This window comes from Pseudoliparis swirei, chromosome 13 (genome assembly GCF_029220125.1).
Source record: "Pseudoliparis swirei isolate HS2019 ecotype Mariana Trench chromosome 13, NWPU_hadal_v1, whole genome shotgun sequence".
Lineage (NCBI taxonomy): Eukaryota > Metazoa > Chordata > Actinopteri > Perciformes > Liparidae > Pseudoliparis > Pseudoliparis swirei.
Window position 1 is genome coordinate 6,621,274 of NC_079400.1, and position 21,219 is coordinate 6,642,492.

At 43.0% G+C, this 21,219-nt stretch overlaps 2 protein-coding genes across 3 annotated transcripts in view; both read right to left on the reverse strand.

The window, feature by feature from the left end:
• dhx32a (DEAH (Asp-Glu-Ala-His) box polypeptide 32a) overlaps nucleotides 1-1,364 on the reverse strand; it is a 5,891-nt gene extending 4,527 nt beyond the window's left edge. The window contains exons 1-2 of the mRNA XM_056429372.1: nucleotides 805-1,364; nucleotides 1-48 (exon numbers count right to left, since the gene is read on the reverse strand). The exon at nucleotides 1-48 is cut by the window's left edge and continues 146 nt beyond it. Of these exons, the coding sequence (XP_056285347.1) occupies nucleotides 1-48; nucleotides 805-1,194 (438 nt within the window). The 5' untranslated portion in view covers nucleotides 1,195-1,364. The remainder of the gene's footprint in view (nucleotides 49-804) is intronic.
• A 1,167-nt stretch (nucleotides 1,365-2,531) lies between these two features.
• The window catches only part of LOC130203308 (disintegrin and metalloproteinase domain-containing protein 12-like), a 69,592-nt gene continuing 50,904 nt past the window's right edge, over nucleotides 2,532-21,219 (reverse strand). For both annotated transcript variants that reach the window (XM_056429370.1, XM_056429371.1), the window contains 12 exons: nucleotides 18,185-18,362; nucleotides 14,500-14,589; nucleotides 14,107-14,302; nucleotides 13,911-14,019; nucleotides 12,763-12,961; nucleotides 10,773-10,850; nucleotides 9,551-9,659; nucleotides 8,858-8,993; nucleotides 8,446-8,560; nucleotides 7,079-7,309; nucleotides 4,254-4,417; nucleotides 2,532-4,156 (listed from right to left, as the gene is read on the reverse strand). In XM_056429370.1, coding sequence (XP_056285345.1) covers nucleotides 4,087-4,156; nucleotides 4,254-4,417; nucleotides 7,079-7,309; nucleotides 8,446-8,560; nucleotides 8,858-8,993; nucleotides 9,551-9,659; nucleotides 10,773-10,850; nucleotides 12,763-12,961; nucleotides 13,911-14,019; nucleotides 14,107-14,302; nucleotides 14,500-14,589; nucleotides 18,185-18,362 — 1,675 coding nt within the window. In that variant the 3' untranslated portion in view covers nucleotides 2,532-4,086. The remainder of the gene's footprint in view (nucleotides 4,157-4,253; nucleotides 4,418-7,078; nucleotides 7,310-8,445; nucleotides 8,561-8,857; nucleotides 8,994-9,550; nucleotides 9,660-10,772; nucleotides 10,851-12,762; nucleotides 12,962-13,910; nucleotides 14,020-14,106; nucleotides 14,303-14,499; nucleotides 14,590-18,184; nucleotides 18,363-21,219) is intronic.

Consider the following 21,219-nt stretch of genomic DNA (forward strand, 5'->3'; position numbering starts at 1 on the left):
GTGCTGGTACTGGGCCGAGAGACAGAACTCTGCACACCACTGAGGGATCTGACAGAGAACATGAACGTTTCACCCTTCATTGTATGTCTCGGCACCAAATAGACCTTTTTATTTTTGATTGTGTTTATATAGTTTCCAGGGGAGAGCATCCTGTCATGCTTTGGTTGAAGCACACGGCAAAACCGACGAGTGACGGAAGATATAATTCTCTGGCATTATCGCTAATAATGCTAAATTGCTTTGGCAGCATGAGGCGGCTCCAGCGGATCAGGGCTTAGCAGCAGGAGGTCCCCCTAACACCCCTGCTGGGGCCTTTTGTGACTCATGGCTGTCATGCAGGCTGGAGCTCGGACAGCCATGACAGACCAGCATCTGCTGAGCTGGGCAGCGTGTTCACACGAGCTCCCACAAGGTCCGTACATGTCGATGGGAGAGACACACACAAAAGTAAAAGATGGCAATGCTGGGAAGTAAACAACTCAACTTTTAAACATTTTAATCAAATTATTGGGAGCAGACCTCTAATGCAAGTCTGACACATTGAGTTATTCTTCTGTATTTAGGTCCAGATGGAAGGACGTTAAAAAAGTCCCAGAGCAGAGAAAGATATGGGAAATGTAATCCTGTGTTCCTCTACATCAGTTTGCACGTGACTATGTTGGGCAATTCACACTTCCCTTTAGTACAACTTTAAAGTTCAGCGTGATTCTTTCTTTCTTTCTGTGAAAGAAAGACACTTTCATCCTTTTTCATCCTTCCTTCTTTCCTCATAAAACCTGCACATTGTTGACCATATGGTCTTACCTGTGTGCTCCTCCCAGTCTTCGCTGTCCCAGACACAATAACCAGTTGCTTGTTCACCAGAGCATCTTCAACCTCGCAGCGGACCTTCCACACGGACAGAGTCTTCCTCTCTTTCAGCAGTTTGTAATAACGTGATGAAAAAGGCAATCCGTCGAACGGATTTAACTCCAGATCATCTCCAAATCCAAAGGGATCTTCCGCTGGACATGCCTCCTCTTCAGGGCAAACGTCTGGCTCCGCAGAGTCTTTTTCATCAGACATCACACAGATCTGTTTCCTACCTCTCCAGCTACGGCTCCATTTCGTTTCGTTGTTTTTTTTCATCGGATGAGAAACATAATCCGTTTCCGGAAAGCATATCTCATCTATTCGCGAACTGGGACAGAGCATGTGATGAATGACCAGAGAATATCTATACTCGGCTTCTTAATTGCTCAAATGATATTTAATAAGCTGTTAGGAGTTTGCAGTTGTTCTAGGGGCAGCCTGACTCGGTGCGCACCGGACGCGTAACGTCTCTCCGGCGTGGCTCCGCACGTGTTTTGAGTTGCGCAGAGCTTCACGTCCATACTGAGCAATGCCCGCTGCCATAATCTCCTGAACATCCAGAATAGGCACTGGTAAAGTAGCGAGGATTGTGACGCGAATATCAAATCCAAAATGTCCTTAAAATATCGTCGCTTTGTGTGTTTACACGTTGTTTCAATGCACATAAATGCATGCGCAGTAGGCTATATATGGATTCAGATGAAAGTTCATTTTTGAGAAATTAATTCACTGGTTCATTCAGTTTTTCCCTTATAATTACTACATATATTCCTGTACATATGATAAACCATAGGCTACATATGATATGGCTGTAGGAAATTGTCAGATAATGTCTGATTATAAAAAAGAAAGACACAATAAATAAAACAGCGTAGTGTAGCTTATGTTGTGGTTGAAATAGACTTTTATAAAACCGTAAATGCTGTTTAATAATTAAAGATGTATTTTTATTAGATGTAAAACATGTAATACTAATTCAACTCTTCAGTTCACCCATTCACCTGCTGCAGTCTGCCGCGTCTCCACAAGGGGGAGCTGTTCGTTGATTCTCAGTCCAGTCCGACCCATCCATTTATCTTGAACTGAACCATTAAACAGTCAAGAGATTAAGTCAAGAGTCTGTAAACATGTCTGATAGTTACCAAGAATGAACAGATATGTTAACGATGTCAATCACACCAAATACTCAGCATTACACAGGATTGAGGCAACCTACATGTGTCATTTCTGTTCATTATATATTGTTTTTGGCCTTTGCGTCCCAGGTTCCGAACCTTTTTTGACAAATAACAATCTGCAGCTACAAACTTGTGACTAGAAGATGTTTGCTAATCTTCTCATCAGTGTGTCCCTGTTAGTGTGTGGAGCTGCTTATTGTAACATTATTTGAATCACACTGACATCTAATGTCAGTAAAATCATAACAAAGTCTTTGTATTCATACAAACGAGTGAAGAGTGAAGTTTCCATTGTATGTGCACGTCGACTGTGTTTTATGGGCTTTTAACATCGTAATAATAGTTGTCTCTCCCCCATAATCGATTTTTTTTTCATAAGGCACCACTCTTGCTGAAAACATGCTTGCTGTGTAAAAATCACAAAGATCAATAAAAAAATGTCTCAAGTGTTTGTAAAACTGTGACTAATACTGCATGAGTGTTAAGAACAACGACCAGACAGACACTTTAAGTGGTTTCTTTACATATGATGTATCAAACAATCATTGTATAAAAAAAGCATTCTCCATGAAAATGTGTTCACCTGTAACACAACATCAAAGCAACATATGGACATACCATACGACTCAAATGCTGTCTACTAGTACATGGACACATCGCATTGAAAAGCAAAGTAAACAAAGCACTGAATGTAAAACTAGTGCATTATTAAAAAGATAACCATATCAAAAGTAACAAAAGTTCAGTCACTTTTCAGCCTACATATTAGTGAATGAGAGCTGTGCTTAAAGGAAAAGTTGCTCAGTGTGAATGTATAGGCAAACATGTTCAATTACCACAAATACAATGTATGTAGGATTGTGTATATTGGCTCTAAAAAAACCCTCATCCCAAAAGCCAAATAAAAAAAAGGTTAAAAAAATAGAAAACGAATAACTGCCACGCAGTTTTTAGATGACGCTTGACTCAAGTGGCAGAAAGAGACCCAGAAATGTGTCCTTGTCGAGAGAATCGGTCCTTTTCCCGTCACAGAGAAACATGGCAAGAAATCCACACGTGAACACCGCACACGGGCGGTTCACACGGCCTCCGTGACGCCTGCGTGACCACAGCTTTAAGAAAGTCCTCAGTGATGCTGTGATTTATTCACACAGCTTCGCACGGAGTCCTCGGTGGACACAGGCACACAAGGAAGTGCTCAAAAACAGACACATGACCTTTTTAGCAGAGCAATATTTCAGAGACGTTCGGTCTCTCTGGGGAACGGATGCTTCCTTGATCTCGCCTCATTTTAGATCTATGTTCGGTTCATAACTGAGGCCAGATCCCTCAACTGAGCCTCCTGGGTCTTGTTAAGGAAATGGAAGTGACATTTCCCAAATCGACTTGTCACCTTTCCGAAATGTAAATGCAGAGGAAAGAGACATGGATTTCCGCTGTCTGTGCAAACAACCAGTCCCTCTTCCCCGATTGCACAACACAACTTTTTCATTTTTTCTGGAGTTGTTTCACGCCTCATCAGATTGAGAGCATTACCCTTAAAAACAACAACAAGTGTTGTCTGTTCTCCTCTGTCATAGCACGCCACTCTTCACCCCTTCCTGTAGTATACAGCACAACACCATCATGCAAAGCATTCCCTTCATTAAAACATATTTCATATGTTCTGCCAACAGAATTTCACAAATTGGCTCTAAAAAAAGAAAAGAAAAAGGTTTTAATCTCCCGACACTGTCTTTGATGTAGACCAGTTGATGAAGAGAAGAAAAAAAACAATTGTGTAACCGACGCAAGCAACAAATACAACATTTGAAGTTGCTACCGGGTAGTAAAAGTGTCTGGCACAGTGCACCTGGTGGCAATAAATACAGAATATAAATACTTTACATGTTCCTGAGCACAGACTCGTAGCACCAGTCAGGGACGGAGCACCAAAGGGACACGGCAGAGCTCCCGATTTAAAAACTCGGAGAAGGCGCCATCTTTTTTAAGGGTTTCAAAGTTTTCATAGTGCAAATTCTTGTAGTGTCTTCTTGTCGTGAATTGGGCCAACGTCTCAGCTGCTGTATTTGATGTTGGCAATTATGCAAGGCTTTGGTAGTGTTGGTGGTTGCTTGGGACCGGGTCTAGAGAAGAGAGAAGGGGGATAAAAAGAATCCTCCAGTGAGTCACACCAGCCTCATAGTTGTTTCGTCCATGAATAAGGTGAAGGTTGGAACTCACCTGTTGGGGTGTGGGACAGGGCGCAAAGGTCTGGGCACCCCAGGTGTTGGGACAGGGCCGCAAACAACAGCGGGCCCTTGGATCACAGAGGAACTTCGACCCAGACGAGAGCTCCTGGGATCGGCCGGGAGGGGTTTCTGAGGAGGACTGGGCTTCTCCGACTCCTGAGAAAAAAATATATAAATAGGAACTAAGAATGTCCACCAGGGGGCACTCACAGCTCGGGTCCTCCTCTTCCTCTCAGGCAGCCCTGCCCATGCAACTTGCCATGAGAGGAAGACTCATGTGGCTTTAATCATCTCGAGAAGACTGAGATCATGATGAAGGCCTGCTACCTATCGCCCATATGGTCTCCATTCACATCCTCCTCCTCCTCTTCTTGGTTGCAATCAAACCTCCTCAGTGCAGGAGTCAAACAACCATGGAATCAGATTCAAATTCATTAACACATACAAACTATATGCCGGCCGTGAAGTCTGTCATGGAGGATGTGCAGTGTCATTAAGTAGCATGACAATATACACTGTAGAACTACTGCTGCTAATTCATTTCATTGGCAGTATTGTCGTGCAATGGGTTCAACCTGAGCTCCATCCCAAAATATCAGAACAGTACCAAATGCTAGTAAAAGGAGACGCAGACGAAATAATTCTTGGAATAACTAAACTCTCCCGTCGGACAATGCTTCCGTGCCCCCAGCAGAGCGCTTTCTCTGGAGATTGGAAATAAAAAGGCTCCGTCAAACAGCTCCGAGCTGCCAAACAGCTGCTAAAGATACCGTGGGTGAGATGTGCTGCCAACAGGCGTCACTTTCAGTTTCACACTTTGACATTAAAGAGGATCAGCTGAGTGGGAACAATCTACTTCCTGAAGCCGAAACGGTGCCAGGAGCTGCTGCACTGCACCTGTTATACAGGTGTAGGACAGGCAAGGACTCTGGTCACACCAAAGGAGCTCCTTCTTTAAACACCCTGTTTTTATTATAGAGCGAAGCTCGTAATATACATTTTTGGAGGTATTCTGTAGAATGCAAAAGTTAAGTTACCGTGACTAATGCCTGATGTCCCTGATAATAGTCTAAAAAGTATTGAAATTAAAATATGATGAAAACACATCTATCAGTAAAACTTGAAGGAGTAAATATATCCACCACGGGGACATATCGACATAAGTGAAAGGTGTATATGAATATAGTTATGTTGTGTTATTTAATTTCTGTCTTGGTTTTATCACCTTTTTTTTCTCCTTGGTTCTTTTCATCTTGAGCTGCTGTAACAGGTGAATTTCCCCGGAGTGGGATCAAAACAGTTCTCATCTCCTCTTAATTGTGTCAGGCTCTTTATGGAATGTTGATTCATCCCATTATATGACGCCGCAAATAGGAGTCCCCCCAGAACAGTGCTGTGTTTTGAAGCCAGACCTCCTCTGTGACCCCTCCATTAATCTGGCCGAGACTGGAACGTCATTATCTGTTTAACACACCTCTAATTAGCGTGACACTTTGACCCAGTGGCATCATTTTCACTGCCGTCCTTATTAAAGGATAAAACTCACTGGGGATTTTTGCATCCGCGTCTCGTCCACGACCTATTTTCTCTTTTTCTAAGGGCTGCAACTAACTTGTCATTGGTGATACTTTCCCCCTTTTCATTTCTTGATTTACCAACAAAAATGTCTGGAAATCTAGAAAGATTGCGCAATCTTTCCACAGGCCAAGGTGACATTGTCAGATTGCTCGCTTCTTCCGACCAAAACTATCAAAGTATTCAATTTGCAATGACGTAGAACAGAAAAATAACAGAACAAATAACAGAAAATCCAAAAGGTTGAGAGGCTGAAACCAGCAAATGCTCCTAGTTTCTGCCTGAAAAATTACTTTAAAAATGTATTGATTTTATTTTATTAATCGACTCGTTCCCTCAAGCCTCGCCTTCCTGTCTTTTGGACCCTCTCTCTCTCTCTCTCTGACTCACTTGCCCATAGGGTACAAGTCAAACCGGATTAAAGCAAATACAAGTCTTTGAGAACCACTGAGTGACGGATTTAATACCGGGAACTTCTGGCTTTCTCTTCCCCTCAACTTTGACAGTCTGCAATGCCATAACTAAACTCCATGGAATATTGGTGGCAGCAAATTTAATATCACCCCGTGATATTTGGACATACTTGCTCACTCAAGTTGCTGTTTCATCTTCTCTGTCTCCCCCCTCTGCATGTCTGACTTCATTATTTTTGTGGTGGTTTGAATAGTAGAATCGAAGTCTTGCTTCGACGACGCTAGCGCCACGGTTAACCTTGACATTTTACGAGTCGGTGCATTGCTGTCAACATACATATACTTTTATAGGGCACGAAAGAGCCGTGAAAACATGACATGACACCCGTCTGCAGGAGCAGCAGAAAACATCATTTCCATCGGTTAGGTATTATGGGCCGTAGCAGTGAGGAGAAGCTCCCAGACATAAAAGTGACTGACATCATAAAATATGATGTATTTAATATGATGTAGTTAATTCATAATGCACACGCACACACATATACACATGTACACATGCATCTGTCTTTCTTTCTTCTTCTCCTTCTAATTATTATTATTATGGTTTTTTTTGTGTGGTTTTTGTTGTTGTTGTTGTTTTCCCCCCCCACAAATACTCTGACTTTATGATGTTATGTCCATTGTTTTGTCATCTGCATTGTTTATTATCCTCTAGGTGTTATGTCTATGTATTGTCTTTTGTCTTATAATAAAATTTATTGGGAAAAAATAAAAATAAAATAAAATCAAATATGATGTATCCAAGTGAGGGAACAGGGAATTCACTCACCATGACCATCCTGCAGGAGATATGGCGAGACTCGCTTCGAAAGGACGCCCCCCTCGGTGGGACGTGGATGTGAGGCGGAGGCAGCGGGGGTCTGGCCAGCCCGGGGGACAGGGTGAGGGACAGGGGGACAGGGTGGCTGAGGTGGACCGGCGGACACTGGGGAAGTCTCCGCATGCTGCGGGAGGGGTAGGGGGCCGGTGGGGGCGCCGGCTCTGGCCCACGGTGATGAGACTGCAGAAAGATGAAAGGCAGACCCGAGAACAGTCAAAAAGCGTGCTTCACCTTCGCTCCATCTACAAGCAGAAAAGAGAGACGCAGGAGAAACCTTCTGCTCCTGATCAGAATCAGTCATGTTCACCTCCTCCTCCTCTTCCTGATGCCGTCGAAGATAAAGTGTAAATCAAAGGCTCACACCCGCCGGCTCACTATTCCCCAACTCCCCTTGAGCCAACCTATCAGAGGGAAAGACCACCATTGTGCCACAAGCACCCGGCTTGGCCCCACTCAAAAGGTGCACCCCGCTAAAGAGCCCACACACACTCCTACTAAGAAGAGCCAAAATATGAGTCTTCCTCGTATTCGGACCTGGCCAGATGTGTGCGCAGCTCAAAAACACACAATACAACACGTATAAAAGCACGCACACATGCGGCCGTTTAACGCAGCTCCCGACAACTGGAGAATGACCTCACTTGCACTGCGCTTACATCAAACAGCCTCACATCCTTTCTCCTCTTACCGCTGATCTCAAATGAAAACCACATGCTGCGAACAGAAAACACCAATCTCATGGCAATGCAACGGCGTGCTGCCTCACTCGGGTGGCAACCCCGCAGCACGCATGTCGATTCTGACACAGCTCCTCTTTTTTTCAGCTCCCCTAACACAATGGATCCCAGGTCTCCTCTGATTACAGAGCATGACAGGGCAGTAATGGAGTAGTTAAGGCACACTGCGCTGTAGACACAGCAAGAACCCTGCACTGTGTGGCCTGTCAGCAATGTCTGTATATCTCAAGTTAGCCGCCGCATCAATATCTCTCCGAACAGGCGATTGTTAACGACAAGAAATGTATTGTGAACACGCTGCTCACCGCTGACTCCATTATCGCGACCGCCTCCACACGTCCACGGAGAGTGGGATGATTTAATTGGATTTGAATGAGCTGCCATTTGTGTGAAAACCACGCGTCAATCCCGCTGAGCATTATGTCTGCGAACGAAACAGCTGCGGCTTTCCAGGAGGGATAATACAGAGCGTGGGCCGCCTGCTGGTGATGCTCCGCGTGTCGGGAATCAGACCCTGTTCAACAGTCAAGTCTGCGGGAGACGTCTATCTGTGTGTTTGTAGACGTGTGATCTAGTGACCTTGAAGATGGCGGCGCTGTGAGGCAGAGGCGGGGCCGGGCGGGATGGAGACATGGTGCTGAAAGGCGGGGGCGGGTTCAAAGCCGACGGTCCGCTGATTGCATCGCTTACCGATCTGGAATTTAAAGAGGAAATTATCTGGAATTATGCACGTTATTATCCTGATCACACGTCAGTTGCAGCGGTAATGTATTTCAAATTAGGAAATCCCAAATAATTTTACACAGGAATTGTGTTATTAATTCAATTCAGTTTATTTGTATAGCCCAATTTCACAAATTACAAATTTGTCTTGGAGTGCTTTACAATCTGTACACATAGACATCCTTGCCCCAAAACCTCGCATCGGACCAGGAAAAACTCCCAAATAACCCTTCAGGGGAAAAAAAAAAAACTAACTAACTAAAGTCACCTGAGCTTCTCCATTGGGTTCTTTTTACTGGTGACGAGCCGGCCCAGTAGAGCTTTCCTCTTGATGCAGACGATCAGCAGCGCTCCCAGCACGGTGAGGAGAGCCACCAGTACGCCCACCGTCAGGTTGACCCCGCCTGCTCAGGAACACACACGGAAACAGCAGGTGGTCTCAGAGACGGACGTCTTCTCGCACGACGCATGAGTACCAGACTGCATCTGTCAACATTTCTGCAGACTACGTCATTACCTTCGCATTGAAAATGCGGAAGGTTATGTTTTGATCGCCGTTTATTTATTTATTTGTATGCGTGTTACTCGCATAACTAATAAAGTATTAAACCGGATCGCATGAAATTCGGTGGGATGATTGGTTATTATCCGGGGACCATTTGATTAGATTTTGGGATCGATCGGGTCAAAGGTCAAGGTCATGAAAAGGTCAACATCTTCCTTTTACCATAGCGCAGTCAATTTTTATCCAATTGGCATGCAACTAATGCCAAAATGTTCATAATGCAATGCCCAATCTTGTGATATGCGAAGGTATGCGCTCTACCGAGTGCCCATTCTAGTTTGTTATGTATTTAGTCTGATGTCCGACTGCTCCATACAAAAGACCGATAACAGCACACGTCCCGAGCTATGATAAAACAAGCCGTTCGATATACTCGAGGAGCGACTGTTGACTCACTTGCTAATCTGATGGAGCCGCTGTCCACGCTCCCTCCGAAACCCGCCGCGTCACAGAAGGGAGGTGCCCAGTGAGCCTCGCAGTGACAGTTCTTGTTGTTGTTGCACACCTGTGGCAAAATAAAAAGGATAATTAACTGTGAGATGAGGCAGAAAGTCAGTAATCAGCTTTGTCTTTATAATGCCACGTTTGAGTAGTGGCCCACACTCCTTGAATATTTAAATACGCAGTAGTGCTTTTTGCTTCAGTTGTTAAAATGATGAATCAATTAACAAAACTTTTGTTTATTAATGTTCTGACGGAGTTGTTCCAGCACTTGTGAACAAAGACACATGATGCATGGATGGAGTAAGGCAGAGTTAACCACCAGCAGCACCACAGGGCTCCACATGGCAACCATTAAAAACCACAGCAGACATTTGACCTCATTCCAAATGTCTCTCTCTCTCTCTCTCTCTCTCTCTCGTCTTCCTGCCCTGCAGACAGGAGGAATGGTACCGGCTAAGAGGATTTCCCCAACTTGGTAACATAGAGCAGGCGGGGGCCACATCTTGTTCCAATCGGTACAAGCGGGGTGTCCTGTCCTGTCCTGTCCTGTCCTGTCCTCTCGAGGAGCAACATCCTCAGAGATTCATAAATACGTCTTAATTGAAACTAGACAAACAAATATGACCTTATAATATCTGCAGAGGTTTCATTTTAAGAGAGCTGTACCCTCTGTAGCTTTGATGACATTGTACCAGTCACAGCCAAGAGCCTTCGGGACCTACCAGTCAATTTAAGGGTAATATCACACAGCCACCACATTTCATCTCAAACAGGGCCACCCACAGACATTTGATGGTCTGTATTTTAGAAAAGGCTAATATCCATGCTCCCCGGCTCAAAGTTAAACTGCGTATCATTGCTCCCAGCATTAGCCCAAATATAGCCTGGCCTTCAGATTTCAACATCGTTTTTTGGGACAAGGACGACTGCCTAGAGTATGATAAATGGCATTTGAAGTCGAGCCTAAATGAAGCCATTACATCTTCTTTCAGCAACCACAATGATTGATTGCAAAGCATTGTAATGGCTCCCTACCCGCCGTATACCGTTTTATGATTATTTTTACAACATATTACTGCCAAAGTGAGCTTCTGTGTGAGGGAGGAACGGGAAACTGGTTTGTGATAGACACATCGGGTCCTCTCTCAAACAAGAGGAAAGGTGCAGTACTCACCCCTCGACTGCTGCACTTGGCTGAGCACGCATGCACACCGAAGACACTGACGTTCTGGCACTGACGATTCAGGCACATCTGAAGCAGACAGATACATTAAAAATAGAAAGTGGGAGCTCAAGGAGCAAATTCAGTTATTCTCTAAACCTTTAATATTTTAAAGGAGTACATATTCAGCTTTTAAGAATTCTTTTAATTTGATCCCGACGAGCCACTTCAGCTAGAAAACAGCGTGGCATGAAATATAATTAAAGTAAACACTGAGATTATTTTACAAGAATATGTTACGGCAGCTTTTTAAAAAGTTGTAAGATGCAGACTTTGGGCTCCAAGGCGCAACGCCCAAATATACAGGACTGTCTCAGAAAATTAGAATATTGTGATAAAGTTCTTTATTTTCTGTAATGCAATTAAAAAAACAAAAATGTCATGCATTCTGGATTCATTACAAATCAACTGAAATATTGCAAGCCTTTTATTCTTTTAATATTGCTGATTATGGCTTACAGCTTAAGAAAACTCTAAAATCCTATCTCATAAAATTTGAATATTTCCTCAGACCAAGTAAAAAAAAGATTTATAACAGCAAAACAAAATCAAACATTTGAAAATGTGTTTCCAGGTGTTTCGAGTTAATTAGGCGATTCAAGTGATTTGTTTAATACCCTACTAGTATACTTTTTCATGATATTCTAATATTTAGAGATAGGATATTTGAGTTTTCTTAAGCTGTAAGCCATAATCAGCAATATTAAAAGAATAAAAGGCTTGCAATATTTCAGTTGATTTGTAATGAATCCAGAATGCATGACATTTTTGTTTTTTTAATTGCATTACAGAAAATAAAGAACTTTATCACAATATTCTAATTTTCTGAGACAGTCCTGTATATTCCGGCCGAACGTGGAGATGAAGTTGGCGGCACTGGGCATGGAGAGTAATGACAGAACCCTTGACAGATGAGGCTGGATCCTCTTTCAGGGTGGCGGCTCAGAGAGAAGTAATTTAGACTAACTGGAGCCACAGAAGCTTTGAGGTGATCAATGTCTGAATTGATGACCATTTACTGTAAAGACGCCTAACAGACTGAATAATGGTAAGTCCATTTAGTGTCTGAGGCTGTGTGAGTCTGAAATGACAAGATGACACACCCTGAAGAACTTCTTAGAAAGTCTTAGTCATGGCCTGTCACGCCACATCACTTTTTCCACTCCTACGTATTTCCCAGCTTTCGGGGCAACATATCTATATTGCGTTTTCAGAGTCGTTAGCAGTGGTGGAAATGTTTGAAAGCTTCACTTCAAAAGGAAATAAAGTTTGTATTTTTATTTAATGCCTCTTTCTTTGTTCATCTTTCTTTAAAATGTGAAGCACATTGAGTTTGGGTGGTTTAACCTAAAAATAAAAGCTCACACGCCCATATGTACCATTAATCGGTTTGGGGTTGCTGTACTTGGGAAGATGGACGACACAATCTGCAGCCCTCAGCCTGGGATAACATTGTAAAAAATCCCTCTTAGTGGTCGTATGCTCAACAGGGAATCACTGTCCAGGAAACACCAAGAGGTTCGAAAAAGAAAGATTTAGATTTTAGATGTTCACAGTAAGTACTGAGAGGAATAAGGACAGCAACCAAAAGGTCATTTGATGTAAAAAAAAAATTAAAAAGTGAGTTTACACAGTATTATCAGCAAACACACTAAAATGATCAAATAAAAAGGAAGACCAAGAAACATCTATTTGATTTAAAACTTTTTTCACACTCTTGCTTGTTTTTGATTGATATATTCATTAAAATATGTTTATTTTTACTATATATTCTATTATTTGTTACAAAACGATACATGTAGTTGAGTGAATATATCAAGTGAAATGTATACAAGTACCTTTATAGTGAGTAAATGTACCTTACCCTACCCGTGCTAATAGGGATTGATGTGTGTGTGTGTGTGTGTGTGTACTGGCTGTATTTAAGCGTCACAGGCCTCACCAGTCCATCTCCACACTTAGTCCCCGTCAGGACGAGGCCGGGGTCGGGCATGTCATCGCCCAGGTACACATGTGTGCCTCGGCACAGTATCTTTCCCCCTTCCTGCATGGGGATGTTGGTCTCTATGGAAACAGCGTTGGTCCCAATCACTGGGCGGTTAGCTCCTCCTTGACACTGGATTTTGCCACATTTAGCATCTCTGTAAACAGAATGAACAACAGGGAGAATAACAATGTGATAATTTAATAAGGTGTCACTGTTTTCCCAAATGTGTGTACATGTAATTATTTTCTATTTCTATGTATTTCTCTCACTCTTGCTGTCCAATTAGAGAACGTGCAGAAGAGGCAGCTTTTTTGTGCCGTTTTCAGACCACAACCTGAACGATTCGGTCTGCATTTCACCGAGTGACTCTGGTGACTCTGTAACCTTCAATTAGGGCTGTGACTAATGAGTATTTCCATCGTTCGATGTGGCTGTTATTGTTTTGTATCTGTAGGACAGCGCATTCCGATGTAACATCTTCAAATTACTTCTATCTGATAAACAGTCAAAACCCCAAATCATACAGTTTATAATGATTAAAAACAGGGGAATTGGATGGAACCAGTTTGGCATTTTTGCTTCTATATTTTTAATTGGTTTTATCTTTAGTTTTAGCAGCTTATATAATCATATTGACATTACTGCTGACTGTTTCTTTTCTCTAGTTCTAGTGTTTCCTTCCAGCTGTGTCTATATGGGATATAGAGAAGGTAACTAAATAATTACACGTATGAAATCCCTTCATCTTAAAGTATAAATTGTAGTGAGAGTACAACAGAAGTTCAAATAAAAAAGGGTAATACACATTTGCATTTTTGCTTTTTAAACAAATCATTGATGAATTACTCATTGATTAAAACATTTTGGGGGGCCTTTTTCACTTTATCTGCCATGGACAGTGTAGAAATGGGGAGCAGAAGGAAGGAGTGTGACATTCAACACAGAGATGGAGTCACCACTTGGCAACTAAGGCTGATTTTTTATGCTTCAGTACTCATCAATAACATTGATTCTGGTATCTTTGAAACAGTCCTCTCATGTAAGAGTTATAAAGCAAGGTAACTACAGCTTTCATTGGTTTCTATGGTAACGTCAGATCTTACCGTGCTTCACATTTGGCAAAGGAGCCTTTGGAGTCCTTGCCGCAGTTGCCGTAAGGGTCTCCTGCTGAGTTGACTCTTTGAAAGCAGATGCCCGGGGCTGGCTTTGCTCCTGCAAAACACATTGGATCACATCAAAAAGCCGGCGACAGTCACCGAACCGTCCGGTGTGAGCCAGCGAGGGGGGCCGTCCACGTACCTGGTCCCCACAGTGTGATGCATTGCTGCTCGTGAGTCTGGCAGATGCCGTTATAACAGTAGCCGTCCACGTGGTGGCAGGTGTGGCCGTCGTGCAGGTAGACGTTGGAGGGGCAGTGAGCGCTGGTGCCGGTGCAGAACTCAGGCAGATCACAAGAGTGAATGGATTCACGGCATGAAGTGCCTGCTGGCTTCAGCTATAATGAAATGTTGACAGAAAGCACCAGACATGAGGACAAAGAGCCAGAGGGAAGCTTAGAAAAATGTGTCGTGAGCTTTGTGCCAGCCATGATATATAATTTGATATATCATAGAGCCATGATGGATCATAGAGCCATAATATATCATATAGCCATGATATATACCATGGCTGGCCGATCAGAACATATCATACCTGACAGTCGTGGCAGCACTGCCCGTGTGCACATACAGCATCCACCTTCAGAGTGCAGGTAGAAGCATTGCAGCAGGGATTCATACATTCCTTCAGATGGGAAATAATGGAAAAAGAAGACAAGCACAGAAACAGGATGTAAGCGAGGGGGTTTAAAAGCAAAGAATAATTTTCTCGGCACAAAGAGATCATATTTCACCTCAGAGCAAATGCTCAGACTTTGTTATCAGAGAGGATGCAGCCCTAGCAGGACTGTATTCAGCAACAACTAAGAAACCTGGCAGATGAAAGGAAACGGCAGTTTCGAGTTCTCAAATATCCATCAGAGAGGCCTTAGAAACTCATCGAGACCCCTTGAACTAGAAGCTGAATGGTGAGGGAAATCGAAAAAGTAATAGAAAAATCAAATGAAACGAACAAACAAAATGTTTCCCTAACATCAGACACGACCTGATGTAAAAATTAGCCAAAAAGATTTGATTCAACCAATTAAAATTCAAGGTTCTGGAAACTAGATTTCTTATTCAGCTTGATGTAGGAATTCATACCCTAAAACAGGAATACAAAGAAGTATCTGAACAGAGCCACATTGGTCTCCTCACATTACGGAGGAGCTTCACCAGCAGGATATTTTCAGTACTCTGCACATGTCAGAGTTAGTGGCCAGGAATTAAACCCATACATGCTACTCTGTTATAACTAAAGGCTCACTCAACTTAATTCAGGAATTTTTACGAGAATCAAGTGTCACTTTACTTGTAGAGAGACATGCATTTATCTGCTGTTACATTTGACCACCTCTCCATGGAGACCAATCCGTGTTATGTTGGCGAGCCACCAATCAGAAACTCTCTGGCTCCTGATGCAGATTGAAGCCAGCGTCCCATTGAGATCACTGCTGCATGTCTGACTGCTGCATGTCTGACTTTGAACATATGGTCTCACACAGAGGCAGGCTGACTGGATGCTCTCCCTCTATTGGTCTGAACCAGTGACGTGCGGTGAGGTTCATGGTTGGTGAGGCATTGACTCCTTTAGTGTCAGATTTACAAATATATAAACCCAAAAGGGTAGCTTATTCAATTGGCTCCTGGTTATTTCATGTCTCATCAGCATTCTCCACACAACACACACGCGCACACACGGTACATATTACAGATACGTAAAACTTACTTACGTACTTCGCGGCAAAATATATATATATACAGGACTGTCTCAGAAAATTAGAATATTGTGATAAAGTTCTTTATTTTCTGTAATGCAATTAAAAAAACAAAAATGTCATGCATTCTGGATTCATTACAAATCAACTGAAATATTGCAAGCCTTTTATTCTTTTAATATTGCTGATTATGGCTTACAGCTTAAGAAAACTCTAAAATCCTATCTCATAAAATTTTAATATTTCCTCAGACCAAGTTAAAAAAAGATTTATAACAGCTGAGTGTTTGTCAAGGCTCAGGAAACCCTTGCAGGTGTTTGAGTTAATTAGACAATTCATGTGATTTGTTTAATACCCTACTAGTATACTTTTCATGATATTCTAATATTTAGAGATAGGATATTTGAGTTTTCTTAAGCTGTAATATAATCACAATAAATCAGAATAAAGGCAGTCCTGTATATATTTATTTTTTGTAAAAAATTTTTTTTAATGCAAAGTAGCATGAATATATGTGAATAAACTTGACTCACAAGCATTATAGTCTTGTTTTGGAGTAATTTGATCCATGTGTGTTTCTGTCTGTGTGCTTGCTGTTAGAGTCCTGGCGATTGAATCTCAGTCTGAAGAATCTGAGAATCGCCATCCCACCCACCCGACTCTGAATCTCAGAGCAAACCCTGTGAGGCAAGCTCTGTGCGAGATACAGAGTCAATTCCTGCTGGAAATCACTTCTATATATAAACTCTGTTTCGGCGCTCCGTGACGTCACTAGCGACGTCACAGAACCGGAAACGCTAGAACGCTAGCGCGCTATTAGCATCCGCTAGCTAAACGGCGCTAGCCTGAATTAAGAAAAAGTTTGAAGCAAACCTTTTAGCTCCGGCGTTGGTCTACCTGTGTTAATCACGTCCACTTTTGACTGAAAGTCCAGTTTTGATACATTTTTAAGCTTAGATATATAATCCTCTTCCATGTTGTCAGTCTGACGTAGAAAAATACAAAAACAAACGGACTTGACTGCGGTTTTATTTACCATCAGCAAAACTAAATATGTCACTTACAAACATTAAACTGTAATGGTTAAAGACCTTAGCCAGACTGTGGATTATCAGGGCAAATAAACACATCTGTAAACATTATATTGGCGACATGCAGACATACGGCAACCCGCACGGGCCAATCGCATGCATCAACTCAGCTTGTGATGGATTGCGCAATCAGAGGTGAGGCTCGACTCGTCGCCTCAACTCTCGTTTCATCCTGTATTTGAACAGGAAATAGGCAAATTCAGCGATTTTGACTATAAAATGTTCGAAATTAGTCATACATAAAGATCGGTGTACAAATATTAATATAAATTTGATGTTACCATTATTTTTTTATTTTTGTTAAACTTTTTTTACTCATGATGACAGGTGAGGCTCTGCCTCCCCTGACCGCACGTCCCTGGAACATACTGTACAGCCAAAGTGCAGCAGGAGTCAGGAGGAAGGAGATGGACGCAGCTGACAAAGGGTCACAGCTGACATGACGGGCCTCCCAGAACTCTTTTCAGCCTGAAATCTATTAAGGGCCTTTCCCATGGTCCCCGGGGCTAAAGGAGGCCGAGGAGTCATGCTGAAAAGAAGTAGCCTGTGATTGTGGGGAATAGGACCCAGGCTTTTTAATGAGGCTTTTTAATGGTGGAAAGAGAGGTCCTGTCTGGGAACTCTGATCTGGCCTGGTTTGGCATGACATCGCTCAAGTCCATGAAGAGCTTTATTATCGCTGCTGGCTCCGGCCTGCGAGGCTTATGACAGTTCTTTGTGTTGAAGGACCATGCCACTTTCAGCCTGACCCTGACACAAAACGACTCGCTACTTGGGCATAAAGGTGTACACATATTACGAGAGACAACGAGGCATTCTCTCACGTCGGCTTTTATATAATACAAATTATCATAGATGCGTCTTCTTCATATTTCATAATGCTGCTATTGTCAGCCTGCATCTGGTGATTGTCAGCTTCATCAAGATTAACTGTTTGATCATCCCACAGTTGCAGCAGTTATTAATGTGTGCCACCTTTGCGTATGCGCATGCCAATGCAGATTCATTTAAATAATTCACCGGCTGACAGGGTGAGCTGTCAGCGATGTTTCCTCTCAGTGAATCGTATCAGGATCAGACAAGCCTCTTCCCAAACACTTCTTCAGTGCAGAGGATGAATACATCCACACTCACATCTCCGAGTTCATTTTCCGAAGACCGTGTTTGAGTTCCGAGGGCTCTGCGCCGACAGCTTTTGAAACCGAGGTAAATGATTTGTTTTTACTGTGGGGAATGTTGGTGTGTGTCATGCTTCTGTCAAAAAAAACCTACAGAAACCCCCACTAGTGCATCTGCTGATTCCATTTTTCAAACTTGGCAACAAATAATTAACGATGATATATGGGTGGCAAGAAAGAGATTTCCATTTTGACAGAAGGGACATAAAAAAATAAAGCTGAGGAATTACAGGAGGTCTACATAGCACTCTTACCTCAAGCTCGCCACAGTCACACTCCTCTCCCTCCTCCACATAGTCGTTGCCACATTTTTGCCCTCCGTAGAGCACCTTCACCTCAGGCATGTTGAACAGACACATCCCAACGCCTTTTTCAAAACTGGCCGTGAGGTCCTTCTTGCTGCAGCTGCTGAACACTGTGGGGAACGGATACCTGCGAGGGAAAGATGTGTTTTGTGAGACACATACCGAGAGAGAGAGAGAGGAGGAAGACGATGGAGATCGCCCTCAAGGGTCCTCCTCAGTCTGATGTAATCAGTGCTAATTGCCGTTAATCACAAAATCAATTAACCACTCGAGCTCAGCCACCTCTCCAGAGCGCCATCAGCATGAGAACAACACGGCTCCCTTTACGAAGAGAGGGAGATCTGATAAGGCATGGTTTATGAGACATATGTGATCATAAATACTCAAACCAAAAAGTGCTTCCCTCGCAAGACTTGCAACACCAATAAATTTGAGAGAAACGAGGATGGTGTGTTTTTAATATTGTTTTTGGAGCGGACATAGAGGGTGGTCCTCTCTGTGGGGAAAGCTCAAAGCCCAGGGCTCCGTCTGCCAAAAGCCTCATGTGGCTTTATTTCTCCGATAATATAGTGCCTTAGATAACTGTGTGTGTGTGTGTGTGTGTGTGTGTGGGTGATAAATATGTGCAGACTGTATCTTTTCCTATGTTTCTTGATAAAAACAAATGCCTCCACCTAGACCATTAAAGTCAACAAGGTGAGAATGGGTGTTTGCAATACGCTCAATCATATCTATATGTGTGTGTGTGTGTGTGTGTGTGTGTGTCTTTGTGCACACAGATGAGTGCATGTATTTGGGTGATCCAGGTCAATTTAGATGCCAACATGTTTCCTTCCACAGGCACAACCCACTCAACAGCTGGAAGTCAGGAAACGTAGCCGCAGCCGCAGTCAAACCACATGTTTGCCCGTAAACCTTTGCACTTTTTATATCATAAATAAAATGTGTCCATTTCAGAGGCATTTGAATTTCACAGCAGCAAGGAAAGTTCAGATTAGCAAACTGTCTACAGAGTGAATCAAACACATGCCACATATTCAGTACATCATGTATTTTCTTTTCAAATGGCAGCAAGGGAAAATGTCTAGTTAACTTGGGAAGTGTTTCTGATCAATAAAATAGACATAATTCAAACTACAGCAAACATGTCACAGTTATAAATACCAGACATGTTTAAAGCATATTTCAAGAGGAGCTTGTGCGTAAAGCAAATTCATACACAGCTTGAGCTGCTATGGCATCAAGAGGTAACAGGGCTATGTCATAAAAGTATCCCAAAGTTGCAGCTCATTGATGTGTTTCTATGAGTGATACATGAGTTAAATGTGATGGAGTCGTGGAGCTGTAGGGCTGAGCCTTAAAGGTCAAGCCCACTGGCTGTACTGACGCTGAAGCTGTAAAATGAGCCTTTCATATCAGCCAAGGAGGCATTTCTATGTAGCTCAATGTCGCCAAGTCTTTCAAAGAGTTTATTTCTTATTAGGTTACTCATCTAATACGCATCGAAATATGTCACGACATTCTGTGAATGTTTTGACGTGTTCTCACTCTCTGATTTCCTTTGTTTTCCGTCACTTGTTGAGACGGCTGACATCAGCTCCCGCCGCCGACCCCCTCTCCAAACACACAACTCGCTGCTCTCCAACGTCAATACAATCCCGATGTTGTGTGAGGTAAAGTGGAGTACCTCGCAGCAGATCTCTGCGCTCTCTGAATTCAAGCAAAAAAGATCACAGTGGGACTCCTAATGACATGAAATGGCAAAAGGAAAGAGCAATAAGGAGAAGCTGTAATAACAGGCATTATTGCGCCCTCTTTTCCCCTTCCTCCCCGCTGAGCACCTCGGGGGAATCTTGCTATGAAGAACAGCTGTCAAGGCTGCTGTTCAACAGGCAGATCACTTCCTAAGCAACTGCTGTTGTTGATTTCCGATTTGCCCCCAAAAGTCCCGGCCAAATTTGCTTGCTCAAGTTGCCCCCCCCCCCCCCCCCCACACACACACGTTTTGTAGCATTCATTCAATTACCACGAGTTCAGCCCTGTTCTTCAGTTACCACCCCGAGCAATACATGACAAAGTCTAGCGTCCCTGAGATACATGAGTGGCTCATGATCCAGCTGTTTCTTATGAGAGGCAATACAGATATAATTGGCCTACCCTGTAATTGCGTGGGGGTGGGAGGAGGCGTAATGGCTGTGAAAAGGCAGGGGCACCGAGGAATTACAATGGATGGCATTTAGCAGCTGCGGGGCCTCGGGCAAATAAAGCCGTGCCAAGACAAGTCACGGCGGGCACATCTGGGGCTCATGGCGACCTAAAGACACTCGAGAAAGCCACTCATGCCATGGGCGTCTGGGCCGCCACCTCAAAAGAAAAGACTGCGCTTGTTTTCATCCTGTTCAGGCTTCACAAAGGACGAGTCTAGCTCACCTCTGCCGGTCTCATACTGCTGCATTGTTTTCAATCTGGTCCCGCACCAGTTACATTATGAGATCAATTCTTCTCTGTTCTCCGTGCTCTTTTGATCATCTATTATACAGTGTCTGACCTGTTTGCTCCTAAGCTTCAGAGGTACTGCAGTTGATGGTTGGTTGGATGTCCAAAGCAATCACCGTAACTGCGGTGCAGCGATGGCCACAAAAGAGCTTTAATGAATCTGTGGGAGGTCCGGTGATAAGGAATCATTCCCAGATCTAATACATTGATCACATAATCTGCCACACACTGTGATAATGCTACAGTGCTGAAGGCTTTCACGGATTTTATAATGTCTCTACCTTGACAAAAGGGGGAGATGAACTGTGGCAGGAAACCCAAATAGTTGTGGAGAGTAAGACAATAAGTTATCAGTAAAGAATCGGACATTCACAACCAAAACAAATGATATATTCGATAAATTTTTCAGTCTCTACTTTGCATTGACCTGCTGTTTGTCTGACCTACCACATCAAATTAAAAATATCCTTGAAAAAATCAGAGATCCG